Source organism: Camarhynchus parvulus, chromosome 2 (genome assembly GCF_901933205.1).
Source record: "Camarhynchus parvulus chromosome 2, STF_HiC, whole genome shotgun sequence".
NCBI classification, from domain to species: Eukaryota; Metazoa; Chordata; class Aves; order Passeriformes; family Thraupidae; genus Camarhynchus; species Camarhynchus parvulus.
Window position 1 is genome coordinate 130,048,111 of NC_044572.1, and position 16,811 is coordinate 130,064,921.

At 36.6% G+C, this 16,811-nt stretch overlaps 1 protein-coding gene across 1 annotated transcript in view; it reads left to right on the top strand.

Moving 5' to 3' along the window:
* The window catches only part of VPS13B (vacuolar protein sorting 13 homolog B), a 430,139-nt gene that overhangs the window by 35,534 nt on the left and 377,794 nt on the right, over positions 1–16,811 (top strand). Inside the window, 3 exon segments of the mRNA XM_030963535.1 lie at positions 9,559–9,679; positions 13,614–13,781; positions 14,970–15,151. Of these exon segments, the coding sequence (XP_030819395.1) occupies positions 9,559–9,679; positions 13,614–13,781; positions 14,970–15,151 (471 nt within the window).

Consider the following 16,811-nt stretch of genomic DNA (forward strand, 5'->3'; position numbering starts at 1 on the left):
AAAAAGCCATTACTATTATTTTTGTAAAGATTGTGCTTATTTTTTGAAAAGAAGAATAATTTTTTATTACTATTATGTTGGTGTTCCAGTTTCCTTCTGTAGATTGTATTGTATGCCAACATCTCGCTTTTTCTTCAGTGAAATGCCCATACTTCTGAATTTGCAGAATGCAGTGAAAACTGCAGCAGTTTAATCTTCCTGTGCCTGTGGCTAAGAAATCTTTCTACTTGAACCTTCCTGTATTGGTAAAAAATGTCCTGAAGAGTACTACCCTGGGAAAAAGTCCTTGTTGTGGGGGACTGTTGTGGGTTCTGTGAAGAATGGCCACAAGGACAAATTTGGCTTGGACTTACCTTGGACAGTAACTGAGGAAGAAAGGACTGCTGGGCTGAAATCTCTGACCCAAATGCTTTTCAGTTGCACTGGGTTTTAAGACTGAAATTGTAGGGAAACCAGAACTGCATGGCTTTATCATTCAGTCTTCTCTGCTGCTTCTGTTGCACTGCCCCATGACATTTTGAACCTGCTTGCTAGTTTCAAACAATTTTGATGGAGAATTAGTCACTGTAAGCATAGCCTAAACACTTGTCAAAATCAATAGCAGCTGGAGGGACCCTAGTGGGTATACTCTTCCTTCTGACATTGGCATGTATAATTCATTGCCATTTCATTACCTCTTTGCTCTCTTTCCATCCCCAGCACCTGACAATAGCCAAGGACTAGCCAAATGATGCTCAGCACTGAAAAGAGCTTGCTTGGATTGCAAGTTCTCTAGGCAAAGCTTTGTGCCTCAGGCCTTTCACTGTTATATATCAGAGGTTTATTGTGATGATGGAAATTTGAGAGCTGAGGATTATTCAATTTGCTGGGACCTTGCTGTAGGTCTGCTGTTCAGTAGTGTTTGGGATTAGGAGAAAATTTGGTCTGGACAGTATTCTACCTTTCTCTGGAGGAAGTGGGTGGCAAGGTTATGTTGTAATAAAAATTATTACTAAATCCTTGGCAGGTGCTTGGTGGAGAGAATTCTTGCACATGAGGTCTGGCTTTCTAATAAAATCCAGTAGGAAATGTGTTAGAGGAAAATACCCTCTAAAGAAAGTGTGAAGCAGAGCTGAACTACAACCCACCAGAACAGTGCAGGGAAACAAATACCATCAATCATCTAACACCACAAAGGAAAGTGATGTCTTGGTGAAGTCTGGGGCCAGTTGAAATAGTGCTGGAGACCAGTGCTAGCCCTCTGGCAGGTTGAAGAGAGTATGAGAGAGTGACCTGAATGGATCAAACTTCTGCTAATGGTTCCCAGGTGTTGTTTAATGAATCAGTGATGTGACTGAGCCATACTTACAATGGTATTTTGATGTTGTGGTGAACGCTGCAGGAACAGACTTGGTAAATGCTGGAGAAGTATTTCTCAGCCATTACAAATATTTCAAGGTACCTGCAACAAGGATGAGAGTATGTCCAGTCTTTGGTACAGTGTCTTCCAAAATTGCACTCATAAAAATGTAAGCAGTTGGTGTAAGAAAAATAAATATTTGTTGTAGTGCTGGCCAGTTCAGTAGCTGGACCTGGAAGAGGGTGAGATGCTCTTCTAACAGGCCCCAAATTGTGTGTTAGGCTGGGTGACAGTGGAACAGTCATACTGGTCTGGAGTTTTCATGTATGGAGATAAATTATTTAAACTTAAAATATATATCCTATTTTGTTCTGACTTAATTTTCAAGAGATTTTTGAAATAGATATCTGTTCTTTTATCACTCTTAATTCTATTGAATTTGCTTGTTTCTGAACACAGGTTGGAAAAGAGAACAGAAATGTGGGCCACTTCTCTTGGGTTTCCGTCTGTTCTCCTGTGTTTCTGTCACTCTCCCAGTCCTTCGGGGTTAAACTGTTTCAGTCACTCTTCTTTCTCATTTTCAGTCACTGAGAATATATGGGCCAGAATAACCCATTTCAGCTCACATTACCAGTTTTGCTGAAGAAGCTACCTTTCTGTTATGTCTTTCCTTTTGACTTTTCCTTTCAGTCAACCTGGTGTGAGAGTTACTGAGTTAGAGTTCTATGCACTGTGACTTTTGTGGAACAAACATTTCAGAATTGACTTTTTTTGTCCCTTCCATCTTTGCTTTGTACAGTGATGCCAAATTTTGAGTATAGCTGCCAGTTGCTGCTGTAGTATTTCTTATTTTGGATTTTTTTTTTTGTAGCTTTGAGAGCTCTAGTCATGGGAATCAGACTTCACTTTGTTTGATATTAAATGCAGAATTAACACCACCCCACCCATATTCCTCCAAGCAAAGCACTGCACAAACTTCCTGTAATACGAGACAATGAAATCTTGAAAAAGCTTATCCTAGGAGAAATTGCAGAAAGGTCACTTTGAGATGTTTATTTCTATTAAAAAGCACTTACATCATGGTAGGTGGCCTCATAACTTTTTAAAACTACAGTAAATGTATCAGAAACTTTACTAGATGATCAGTTAACAGTTTATAATACAAATTTCTTTACACAATAGAAAGAAGATATTTGTACAACTCCCCTCTAAAAGAACTTGCAAAGTAATTTTATTTGTTACTCTGTCTTGAGTGTTGAGAAATTGGGGTGTATTTCTGAGAACCACTTAGTGAGAACAGCCTGTTCTATTTATCTTTGGCTGTTTAACTGTATCACCGTGGGCCTTCAGATGCTTGACAGCTCCTTTTCTTGTAAACAAAGGAATATTCCTTTCAAATAGCCTGGATAATCAGCTAATCAAAACAGTAGCGACATCACAGGGAGATTTTGTTATCCAGAAATCAATAGGAAGATGGCACGTATTTTGTGGTATCAGTGCAGCAAGTGCCTTACAAAGCTTCCTGGCTTACCTTTGGGGCTGCTGTGGCGGCTTTTTAGCCTGTCCACAGCATTTGTGTGAATTTTTAACTTGTACCTCTATTTTGGAGCACATTGTGCTGTGCTAACATAGAATTAACTCAAGGCTTGTGCTAACACTGGGAGGTGGATGTAACACCCTCATCTAATGCATGTACCTTAAATGTGCCTTGTTGGTGATTGCTGCTGGTTGTTTCTGTTAATTTAGCATCAGCCAAGATCATATGCAACAAGAGGCAAATAGAGGCTGACACCTTGTTTAAATTGTTTCTTGATTGCTCCAGTTTGTCTGTTCTGCTTAACTTAAACCTTGTTTATTTCCCCCACTCCCTGCATCTATGCCTCAAATTCCTTGGTATTTCTCCTTCGTAATCTGGAACATAATATTAAGAGTTTATTTTCAACATGTTTCTACATGACATAGTACTGAAAAACAATCTGGCAGAAAAAAAAGACTTTCCAGCATGTTCTTGTCTGCTGTAGAGAAAGACAGAGCTCAGTCTCTGAGTACTCGCTCTGAGGTATGTGATTTGAAAAGATTTAAAATTGAGTTTTGTTACAGTAGAAAAAAAAGTGGCCAATCTCAAATAGTCTTTTGAAAGTCCTAGAAGTATATAGAACCTATAATTTCTGTATGTAACACAGAATTCCCTAACTATTCTGCAAAATCAGAGCACAGCCTGACTTGGCTAAGTTGTCTTAAATATTTTACACTGTCATAGTTTTGAAATAAACCTGTATTTACATAATTTTAAAGTAAATGTGCATTAGACTATTAAATTACATCTTGCAGAAGATGTACAGATGTCATATGTAGCATATATGGGTCACTGGTTTTTCTATGTTTCACTGGATTTTCTTTGTTTTCTTATGCTTCTAGTTTGCTGTTCATTAAAGAAATAATAAAATTAATTTTCTGTACTAATTTCTAAGCAGTGCTTAACCTATGTTAGCCAGCAGAAGTGTTGTTGTGAGGTTAGAAGTGTAATATGAATCTGCTTATGTGTAATGCACATCAGCAAGTGTATAGCAGTGGAAAAGAACAAGATATCTTTGGAAAGCAAGATCTTCATGGTGCTTACCGTTTTAGTGAAACTTGTGTGTTTTAAAGATAATATTTTCAAAAATTTGTATTACTTTTTGTTTCATTTTCACGCAGAGGAATTGTAGTGCAATGTGGAATGGTTTCTGGTGATGATCTAGTCCAGCTTCATGCCCAAATGCAAATGCAGCAATGGGCTGCTGCAGGGCTTGGCCAGCAAAGTGCTGAATAATTCCAAGCCCTGAGACTCTACCACCTCTCTGGGCAGCCAGTTCAATACTTGATTACCCTCCAAATGATGAGAAGCAGCTTACCCTGCTTGGAATTGCACGGTTCAGATTTGTACCATGAAAAGATGAGTGGCAACAGACACAGTCTGGCTCCCACTTCTCTCAGTATGTACCCTCCCAGTATGTAGCTGTAGGCAGCGGTGGGATCATCCTTCTCCAGGCTGGACAACGCTAATTTATCTCAGTCTCCCCTGAGAGAGAGCACAGGAGGTTACTTCTCTGCCCTAACCACCATGGTGGTCCTCTGTAGAGCTGCTTCTGGAGTGTCTTGGGGAGCCCTTGGCTGGGTGCAGTATTCCATACAGTGTCCCACAGAGAGCTAAGGGAGGAGAATAGTTCTGCCCCTGGGTCCATCCTTGCTAATACAGCCCAGCACACAGTTGGCCTTTGCAGCAAGGACAAGCTGCTAACTCATGGGCAGCTTGATGCCTCCTGGCACTCTTGGATTGGTTTTTGAAAAGCTACTCTTGAGCAGTTTGGCTTTTAGTCTGCAGTTCCAGAATATCTTTATGCTGGGTACTCCAGCACTCAGTGTTTACATCTGGATTTCACTGAGTTCCTTACAGGCCTTTCTGCTCCCCCTCAAGGACCCTAGCAATAGCAGCCCTGCCCACCAGTGCATTGGTTCCTCTCCCTAGGTTGGTCCTATCTGCCGTTTTGATGAGAGTGCACTCTATCCTGTCTTCAGGTCTTCAGTATGCCTGTTAAAACACCATGGACTTGGTACTGATCCCTGAAGGATGCCTCAAGTAGCCAGTCATCAGCTGGGCTTTGCACCTTGATCACAGCCCTTTGAGCTCAGTGGTCCAACCACTTTTTCACTGAACTCCCACTATCCAGTTGGTGTCTCAGCAGTCTGTGAATGAGGAGATTGCCCATGTGATGAGATTGTGTCAAAGGCCTTGCTAAAATGAATACGTCCTGAATGTTGCTTCTAGTCTTGCCACAGGCAGCCATATGCTCAGCCATGTGAGCACTGTCCACTAGTGGGAAATAAGTTCTACTCCCCCAGTTCTTGCATCTTGCCATTTGAAATACATTTTACAGAAACATGAATAGATATCTTTTAATGAATTGTAAAGGATATGAAGCTTATTGTCTTAGAAATGATAAAGGGTGAGAAAAAACAAATTTTATAAAGGAAAAGGGGAAAAAATGGGGATGGAGAGCTCTTTGCAAGTTTGTGTAGTAGGTAATTTGAATCAGTTTGGGTTTTAAAATTTTAATTCATAATATTCATTGGTTGTAAACAGTTTCTTGGTTTTTTTTGTTTCTATAGAACTCAATTTTCTTTATCTAACTTGGTTTTACGAAAGCAGAGGGACAGTATTTGTATAAATAGCCAAGTGATCTCCAAGAGAACATTATTTTCCTGTAAAGTGTGCTTATGAGGCATTTTGGAGATCTTGCACATTGAATAGGATTTGTGTTTTAAAAAGAGTGTGTATTTTTTAAGGAGAAAATTATTTTGAATTTGGAAAGCATAATGAACAAAGAAGGAAAGAATAATGAACAAAGATTATAAAATCCACTTATTAGGAAAGATCAAAATAAACCTTATCTCTTATGTGTTCAGGTATTGTCAATTGTAATTTGCTCTAAACCTTGCAAAAACAGTTTTAAATTGCAGTAGAAAATTCACTGAGGAACTTGGATATAACTTTACTAGCCTAGGTGTCTTTAGCATGTTACTTATGACTTGCATAGTTCTAGAACTAATCATTGTACTTCATAAAAACATTTCAGATGGATCTGGCTACTGGATCTGACACGTCTGTCAAAAGTGAAAAAAGAGCCTGGTTGTGCAAAATTGTATTTGTTGTATTTGCAGAACAACACCCCAAAACAGGACCTCTTGTTCAAATTTAAGTTTTCTAGGCTTTACTTCTGATGCAAGCTAGTGGGAAAAGATATTGTTGTAAATGACTTGTCTTACTTAAAAATCATCTCTCTAGATATATCATGAGTATTTTTAGTTTTCCACTGCTGTGACTATTGTTTGCAATCACTCTCATTAATGATAAAATGAATGGATGTTTATCAAGTCTCATTCCATAACGAAAGTTGTTAGCACTTTTAGAATGTAACTCCCTTCCCACCACCATTATGATTTTGACTTCAGCTTTTAAATGTTTGTCATCTGGTGTGAGGTGGATTTATGGGAGTGCAGTAATTTTAGTGCTTTTTGGCTGGGTGTTTCTGATGACATCACTGTGATCTAGACACAGTGTGTGACTCTAGTTGGTTCCAGTTTTAAATAGTTTCATAATTATGCTAGTTTTGGCAGTTTCCTTGGAACTTTCCCCATCTCTTTAATGAACATGTTTTACTTCTGGGCTTATGAGACAACCACATGTTTGAGAAATTAATAGTGTGCTCCTAAAGTTAACATTGAGCAGAAGTGTGCAGATACAGAAACCTTCTGGATATATGTGTACTTAGGAGTGTAGGTTTTTAAAGTTCATGGCCACTCTTATTGTCTTCGAGCAGTTGAAGAATACATTTGGTTTATAAAATGTATAACTGTTCTGAAAAATGATGTGTATGTTCGTGCTCAAAAACCTCAAAGCCAACCCTTGCAGCTCCCAAAAATATTTTTGATAATTGTGTATTGTAATGAAATAAATGGATGTTATTCCAGATTAAAAAAAAAAACCTGCTCCCTTTTTTCAAATGTCAGTCAGGTTGAATTCTTCTTAAGTGTAGGTGTACTCTGTTACTTCGTATGGATTAAGTCACACAGGTATATTTCTGAGATAAATTTGGTTTGTGTTTTGGCACCATTTTGGAATATGTACATTTTTGCTTGTGTTGAGGTCTAGCTCACTGTAAAGGATTTACAGCTGTTTTTCTCTCACAACAGACTTGTAGCTCCGGGAAATATGAAAAGCTTATTGGATGTAATGTGCTTATTAATTAATTTATGATTTGTGTTTATTATATAATTTATTTAATGTTGAGGTTTGAGACTTTGTTTCAAAATTAAGGATTCTCCTCTCCTTTCCTTTAAAAAAACAATCCCCCCTCAAAAGTGCTAGTGTTTATTCCTAGCTCTCTCAAAGTGGTAGAAGCTTAAACCACTCTTACTTAATCTTTGCTCATAGTACTCAAAAATATTGCATAGATTTTGTGAAGTTTTGAGAACATGTATTGAAGATAATTATAGCAGTATGTAGATAGAAAAGTTGGACTTGAATGTAATCAGACTTGATAGAGTTAACACTTCAGTAAAAGAACTTCCCCATTCCCTTCTCCCCCCTTCTCTTCATTTTGTAGCTGACATAAATATTGAAAGTCAAGTGTAATGTGATCCTATCAGACCAAGTCATTAAATAGTTGCAGCACAGCATTCTGTGCAATCCATGAGTGAGCTTGGGGAAGAAGGAAATGTGGTAATTGAACTTGGGCTTTTCTTCAAGTTCAAAACATAAATAGTTGTGTAGGTCTTACCTGAAAAAATACTTCTGTGCTACATGTAAACTGGTTTACAAGAAAGAGTATATCTGAAAGTTATTTCAAAAATTTTAGAGTAGGAGTGTGTGATCTAAGTTTTTTCAGTAAACTGGAGAGGAAGGAGAGTTGAGCTCTGCTGATTACAAAATATATATTGACAAAGAGACTTCCATCACACTGGACTTAATAAAAGCTTGAAGCTCTTGCTTTGTCAGGTATGCCATAAAGAGGAAGGTGGTTTTCTACTGAAATTGCTTCACAGTTCTAAGTTCAGGGAGAGTCTTCAAGAGACTTGCATTCCTCAATGAAAAGTATCAGAAGTTTGTCAGAGATGAGAAAACAGACAAATGCCCTCTAAACAGAGCTGATTCTCAACACCCATTATGGGGTTTTTATGCACTGGAATGAGAATTTCCTATATGACTAAAATTGCCAAATAACAATAAAATAAAAAATATCCAACAGCTTGCTTTTCAATACTATATTAGTAACTGGAAAATCTCAAATCCTTTATGGTAACTCATCCTTCTTTCAGAAGCTATCATCTAGTCTTCTAATATATGAATATGTCTGTCTTATGCAATTGCCCCAAATGAGGTAAAGCTTCTACCTTAACCTTATTTTTCCCCCAACAAAGATTATAGTGCTCTTTTTTTTTTTTCCTTAGGGAAATGGTTTTCATTTTATCAGAGAATTTCCCTATTTTGTTCTAACTACAGAGTGGAAGGAAGAAATTTCTTTAGTTACTTTTGAAGTTGTAGACTTGCATTCGAAGTGTATCGTTGCATGTATTAATTTTTTTTAATGGAAAGCAAAATCAAAAAGCAAATAATGTGACGATTCCCTTTTGTAATTTCTCTGAGATTATTAGAAGTACTAGGCAGCACGTGGAGAAACACATGATCTATCCTGTATAAAAATCCAGCATAGTTTAAGCTGCTTGCTATTCATGTTAAGAGGACTTAAGAATATTATAATTCATACTGTGTTACTTGATATTTGTTCCCCAAAACTTCCTTTTGTGAACAAATTGTGTGATATGATCAGTGGCATGACCCAGAAAGCATTTTTCACTTTTTCTGCAAGAGACTGTGTGCATCAAACTAATTTGGCTTAGGTCAAAAGCTGTGTTTGCATCCTCTTTAACCTGTACTTTTAATACATTTACAAGAATATTTGCATTACTTCTCTTGGCTTTCTTACATTTGAGCCTTGTGCTTAAACTGTCATTCTGGAATGTAATGGGAATACTACTGGTATATTTAAAATCCTAGCTTCAGCTAATTAAGATTTTTCGTGTGTCTGCAAATCTCATCTTGAAAGGCTTATATCACATTCTGGAATTATGAGCCACGTTTCTGCTTCTGAATTCCTTATGTTGAATGAACTATATAATAGAAGCTCAAGAGGAGCAGGTGCCCTCAGTTCATTTATCTTTTCAGGGATCATGTTTTACTGTTATAAAAGTCTGCAAAAATATTTTGCTTTATGAATCAGTTTCAATTAGTGGTATTAGGAAGGATGTAAGTCTGACACCTTGGAACCATCTGAGGTGGTTTCATGAGTAGGCATATAAGCTCATGCAATGAGGTAGTTTCTCGTACTTGTTTTGGTAATCTGCAGGGATCTGTCTCTGAAGGAATGTTTCAGCAGAAATGGAGCTAGAAGAAATATGTTCAGTTGAAATAAATATTTAAATGACAGGTTTCTTTTTTAAACCAAAGTTAGTGAAGGTATTCATTTAATGTTGTCAAGCTTGTTTTGTGTCAACTTCTGTAGTACAGGATTGAGTTGATGGAAAAACAGTAGCAGAAATTACAGAACCTTTACCAAGTTCTCCCCACATTTATTTTCTTTTTGTTTGGTTGACTTCATTGCTTTCTTTTCCTCTGGCAGGAAGACCACGAAAGTTGCGGTTCCAGTTCCACAAACCGCAGTACCACAGAGAGCTTGAAATCAGCAGTAAAATCACGACGAATTCAGCAGTCTGCTTCTCCTGACCCTGATTTACCTCCAGGTAATCCATCATTTCAGGAACTGGTTATGTATTTCTGTGTAACTCAAATACAGAAGTTTATTCTGATGATCACAGTGTTTAAGTTAGATTATTATGGTTTTGTCTGCCTACAAATCATAAAGGTTAGTGAAATACTTATATGTTAGAAAATAGAACCAAATCACAAAAAAATGTAGTTTAATGCTGATAACCTTTTTTTCCATTTTATCAAATTCTTAAATTGACATAACTCATTTATAGTTCAAGGTAGCATCATAGAATGACTTGGATTGGAAGGGACCTTAAAAATCATCTAGTTCCAACCCCCAGCCAGCTATGGGGAGGGACACCTTTCACTCAACCAGGTTGCTCAAAGCCCCATCCAGTATGGCCTTGAACACAACTTCTCTAAGACACGTGTTCCAGTGCCTCAAAATAAAGATTTTTTTTCTATTATCTAATCTAAACCTGCCCTCTTTCAGTTTAAAACAATTATCCCATGTCCTGTCTGTACATGCCCTTGTGAAAAGTCCCTCTTCAGCTTTCTTGTGGACTCCCTTTAGGTAGTGGAAGGCTTCTGTAAGGTTTTTCTGGAGACTTCTCTTTTTCAGGCTGAAAACCCCAAACTCTCTCATGTTTTATTAATGTTTTTTATTGAGCCCTGTATCTACTGGTGGAGATTGTCACCAATTTTTTTTTCCTGGATATGGAATTTCAGTGTGAATGTGGAGTTTGGATGCTGAACTTGGAGAAATTTTATGATACAAAAATGCCTAAGGAACTATGTATCTGACTGCTGTTGCCTCTGAGTTTGGATATGAGGTGGTTCATGCAGAAAAGTAAAATTGAAGAGTACTGGAATGAATTGCAGTTTGCTGTCTTGTTCATGTAATTTTAGATAGGTAAAAAATATGATAGTTTTGTGTGAGGCTTTCTTGCTGTCTTTTGTTAACAGAAGCTTTATACTTGACTTGAATCAAAAGACAACATTGACATTTAGTGTGTGTAATATGATGTGCTACATGGTATCATGCTTGGAAAGGGTTACTTGAGGAACCAGGGCTGGAAGGTCTTTTAAAGCTTAGTGATACAACAAAATCCAGGGGCTTGGAATTGGGGGAAGCCATTTCATACCACGGACAGCGCTCCAGCCATGACAGCTCTGTGGAATTTGGATCTTTGGGTCGCTCTGCAAACAACAAAAGTCACAGGCTACTCAAAAATTGTATGACCATATTTCCTCCAACAACATTTGCGGGATTTTTATACGTTACCTCCTTGTGGCGAAATTGTATCAATACAGTTGTATTAATTGTTGTAAAATATGAAGTTGTAAATACAGATGGCTTTGGTTTTGGTTTTGAGTGGAGAAATAGCACTGTTTAGTATAGATTTACCTATCTGGTAAAATGTCCTAAGATTTAATTTGCACATCCTGAATTTTAGTAAGATGTGGAGTCATCTGCTTAGTGTTTTGTTTTGGTTTTTTTTATGTTCCCGGAGGATATTTTAAAAAAGATTTATTTGTCCTTTTGTTTTAGTGTCCTTGGAGATTGATCTCTAGAGGTATTGACTCTATGACTACAGAGATACTAAATTTTTGGAGTGTTGGATTTGAAATTGCATTTGTAGCACTTAATGCTCAGTACAGCCTCCTGGGTTCTGGACAATCTGAAAAAAGCACACTTGTGGACTTTGTGTTGCACCTCAGGAAAGAATTTAGCCCTACAGATTTTTGGTGGTTTTATTCACTTGCCATAGAACACCTATATTTCAGTGGCAAAGATGCCCGTAGTGTTATTCTTAGAAATCACAGAAGTATAAGTAACCTTTACCTGCTTTTTCCCCACTTCTATTTAAAACAAAACCCTTTTGAAAAAAAATCCCCATACACGAAAAAACAACAAACCTTTTATTATACATGAGCTTGCCAATGTTTTTATTATTTTGTTTTGAATTGTAGGAATGACAATTTCATAAAAAACTGTTCCTCACGTGTGAAAACCTGCTTCTAGTATATTTGAAGCTAAACTTAATCAGGAAGCTGGTTTTTGTATGATACTTCCAACAATGTAGTGTACCACTGGCTTGGAAATATCTCCATAGGCAGTTTTTAGCAAATCCATGACCCCTGTTTTTTTTGGAAGATAGGGCCCTGCTTCCTCTCTTAATGCATTCAGCCAAAAAGACATACAGATGGAAATGGTGTTGCTCTTTTCCTGAAAGAATCTTGAGAGCAAAGTACTGAAAAAACTTTGGACCTGTAGAGAGACAGCTTCACTTTTTTCAATGAAATTAGTAGCTCATTTTAAAATCGAATTTAAATAACTGGCTATAATTTTATAGTTGCTAGTTAATCTGCAAAAATATTTCTATGCTGAAATTAGGAAAAGGAGCTAAATGCCTTGTGCTGCTTTCTAATTATGTACAGGCTGGTTTACATCACTCTAGTGATGAATATGGGTCTCTTATGCCCCTTAATTATTGAAATAATAAATCTGGTTTTCTGAGTTCATATAAACTAAAAATGTTATTGTTTGAAGGAGTCAATGAGAAAATCCTTAAAAACAGGTTACTCCACATATTTTTCAGTAGTTTTAAATTGATATGCAGAAAAAGCCAATTTGGATTGCGTTAGAAATCTGACAGTACTAAGCTCCGAAAACATTGAATTTGACTGTATTTCTGAATTTCCTCTTTCTGGTCATTGAGGACTTTGAATCCCGAGAAAACAAAAAATTTCCTACGTCACCTGGGCAAATTTTTAGTTGTGGACATCAAGAAAATCACTTATGTAATGGTAAAACTTTCCACATACCCTAAAGTGAAAAGTTATATATGGGTGTGAAAAAGATGAATACCTAGAAAAAGCGGAGTAGAATGGAAATAGCAACTTAAGTATTTTCCTAGTTATCTGACAATATTTTGATGTTCATTTTAATTTTTAATTTGAATTAAAATTGTTGACATGAGGGAGTTTTATTTAATGCAAGTTTCAGAAAACTGCTCTTGAACCCTGTGGGTTTAGGCCTCTATCATTGGCTAGCTTTTTTTCAGCATAGTCACCAAACTAGAACTCAATGATGTCTATTAAATGTATTTTTAGATGTGTGTAATGTGATAAATTTGAAAACAGAGAAATTCTATGGCTTGTTTTTTGCTAGGACAAGTGAGTTGGGTCCACAGCTAGGTTCAGTATACATGAAAGACAGGAATATGGGTAGTATTTAATTTCTTTACAATATTGTTAAAAATATGAATGTTTGCCACATACTGTGAATTCCAAGGTGAGATGATTTTTCCAATAACATTACATCTAAAAACATGTAAATGGATTTGTTCCCAGCAGGCTTCAGTGCAGGTGCTTACTATTTGGGTTGTTGACAGAAATTGGTTTTGATACACCTCAGAGGGGTCTTACTGAACAAAATGTGGATATATTAGGTTTTAGAATGAGAAAGTGCCAGGTGTGTTAATGCTTAGTTAACTTATAAAAAAACTGAGGGAGCACCTAGGCATAATATATGCACACTTGAAAAGTAACCTAGCAGCTGGTGTTCACTTTTCCAAACCTATTTCTAAATATCTCTCAAGTAAAAAAGTAATTGTTAAAATTCTTTGTCTACAGTAATCCCCATAGTGTTCTGTTTTCTTAATTAGCTTGAAAGTTAATTAGTTTTGTGTGCTGTATTGTATTCATAGTTTTTAACAACTTTTTTTATGGTATCTTGCATTTCTAGGATGCTGATTGACTTAACAACTACACAGAATATTAAAGAGTTTTAGGTCGTGTTAATTTTTGGGTAAAAATAATACCTAGTTTGTTTAAATTTTGATTTTTTTAAAAGAGTGCAAGTTGAGAATAATAAATATATTGAAATAATGATTTTTTTACTAAATAAATGAGTTTATCATGTCTTCCTTATCATTGCCAAGAATTTGTTTTAATTTATAGGTTATGTTCAGAGTTTGATTAGGCGTGTTGTAAATAATGTCAACATTGTGATCAACAATCTCATCTTAAAGTATGTGGAGGACGATATTGTTCTCTCAGTCAATATCACTTCTGCAGAATGCTATACAGTGGATGAGTTTTGGGATCGAGCATTTATGGACATCTCTGGTGAGTTGATATTTTTTGGTTTTACGTATCACTGTGGAGGCACTCTTAAATTCCTACAGAAATTACTAAGCCTCATAAAAATGGCTCTTTTTTATCATAAGTAGGACAATTTATGTCTGTTTTGATTTCCAATCAGTTTTTTCTGATTCTTACCTTAATTCTGATGAGCCAACTGTAATATTACAGACTGATTGATACTACATCCTTGTATGATCACAGATAATCATACAAGAGGTCTTGTCCTCTGCTCATGCTTGCCATGGTATTATAGTTAGTGCTTGCTGCTGGCAGTGAGTGCTTAGGCAAGTTTTATGAGTGAGCAGTAGCACATTAAGGCATTCCATTGCACTTATTTGTGATGATCTTCTAACCCTGAACAGGCTGGCAAGAGAGGCAGTCAGATGTGCTCACAGTAGTGAGCACAGCATATCAGTTGCAAGGCATGATTCATTTCACTTCACATTTTCAGGGGAAGAAAGCCCCCAACTTCTGACTCTTTATCTTGGTCTTCAGTGTTTGAATGTTTCAGTCATTGAATTGCCAGCACTCACTTGTAAGTCTAGGTGCTCTTACTGATATTGGCTAGAGGTGGAACTGGGGCACAGTAACTCTGCTAAGATCACACAGAAGATTTCAGGTAGAGTGTGGAATTCAATTAATGTTTTCCTGAACCTGTTTTTTTATTCTGGCTAAAATAATTACAAACAAATATGTCAAAATCACAAAATATATTTCATTTTAAGATCACTATAAAAGCTCTTGTTTCTTTTGGAAGGTTCAGAAGAAAACTTTGGGGGATAATGTGCAAAACTATTTCTGTGAGAGCAATGAGAATGATAGTAATTGTATGCTTCCACGTGAAACAGTACTCTTCTTTTATAAAAGACTTAAGTTACAGCAGACAGGGTGAAAATTTTTATTGGGTGTAATTAATTTGTCCTCCCTTCCTATGTATTCAGCATGAAAAGCCTGACATAGGAAATGATTCTCTTCAGTCACATAAGCAAGTACTTTGGTTCAGAACTTCAGTACTTTGATTCTCTTCAGTCACACAAGCAAGTACTTTGATATAAATAATAACTAAAAAGCTGTCTTGTATTGCTTTCTTCTATACAGTTAAGAACCTGTATTGACAACTTACTTCTCGTATGTAATATATTTTTTTAACCTATACACTTCTTTTAAAAGCTACTGATCTGGTACTGAGGAAGATGATCAACTTTTCTGACTGCACAGTATGTCTTGATAAGAGAAATGCTAGTGGTAAAATTGAATTTTACCAGGAACCTCTGCTATACAAGTGTTCCTTCAGGACTCGTCTGCATTTTACTTATGATAACCTCAACTCTAAAATGCCATCAATTATTAAAGTAGGTATCCAAAATAATTATTTTTGCTACTCACTTAAGAAGTTTTGAGGCTTTTCAAAATATCCTTTAAAATTTTAAGTAAAATGAAAAGCTTATACTGTTGTGTTTTGCTAAAGAAATTTTTAAATTGTGTTTTGTTCATACGATGCAGTTAGTTTATGTACTATTTTCATTTTTTCCTGGAGTGTAGAAAAGCCCCATAATTGTAAGGGGGGAAGGAAAGTCTGCAGATAATCTGTTAAAAAACCCCCGGTGGTATACTTTAGGGTGTCTGCAATAAGATGGAAAGGAGTTTTTTTGCCTTAAGTTATTGTTTCAAATGTAACTCCACCTCTTATGAATAACAAGAAGCATCAGTGGATTGACACTCTGCAGTGAACCACATGAGATGGATTAGCAAGCCAAACTCAGCTCCTAGTGAGCAGGGGCACATTATTATTATTATTATTGTTATTATTGTTATTATTATTATTATTATCATCATCATCATCATCATCATCATCATCATCATCATCATCATCATCATCTGTGGGTCATCAGGATGCAGTTTTTTAGCGACTGCGTAAAATATTTAGCCAATGATCGGAAATAGCTGTTTTTTCATAGGGCTGAAGCAAAAAGAACTGCTATTAGTAAATATAACAACTTCATTAATGGAATTAAATTTAATCTGAGGATGCTAAAATCCTTTAGAAACCTCTGTTGCAAATGGTATTACTGTAGCTTCAGCACCCTGAAGGGTTGGTTACTGAAGGACAGTGGTTTTCCAACTCAGGACAAAAGCCAGCAGTACTCCATCTTTCTCTCCAAATCTGGGAGGTTCTTGCTAATGTGAACTTTAATACTCTCTGTTATTAACTTACTAAAGCATGTCTGATTTTAAGTCTTGAGAGGAGGTTTCCAGGACATGTGCCCTTTTGATTTCTTTGTAAGGGCTAGAACATTTTAATAGCCTTCATAGTTTTGATTACTATGTCCATTGCTAAGTTTTGGCTAAACTAATCTTAGGGAGTTTAAATGGAGTTAAAACTTTTCAAAGGGGGGCCATTTTTAAGTGCTTGGATATATTTTTGTATGCTTTTGAACTGGGAGTACTCAGCTCCTACTTTTAGTTTTAGAATGAAAATAATGTATATGGGTGGAGGTGACAAAATACACATAAATTATTAGAGTTGTAAGCTTTTTGTTGCTGTTCTTGTAAAATTCATCATGGAATGAGGCAACCATGAGGCAGATGAGCTGATGTGGACTGGGGATGTGAGTCCTGCCTCCACCTCTTTGTAGCAGCACTGAGATTTGTCTGACCTCTCAGTAATCTAAATTCACTCACTGTGTTGGCACTGTGTTGGAAGCTAGCTCTACACAAAGGTTATAGTTTTCCTACAGTTTTAGGGAGATAAGTCAATCTTCTGCGGGCCAACTGAGTTCTACTGACAGAGGAATTGTATTAATTGCCTACAATGCTGCTTAGTGTTCCTGTCCTCCTCTAGGACATATGCTCTTTGTGTGCCTTTAAAGAGGCTTCTGGCAAAGCAATCCTTCATTTTTCATTCCACATCTTAAGAGATTTATTCCTTATCCATCCTGTTGTTCTTCTTCACGGGAAAGGTTTGCTGTTAACAGCTTTAAATCAACTGGCCTTGGAAAATTGGCATGCAAG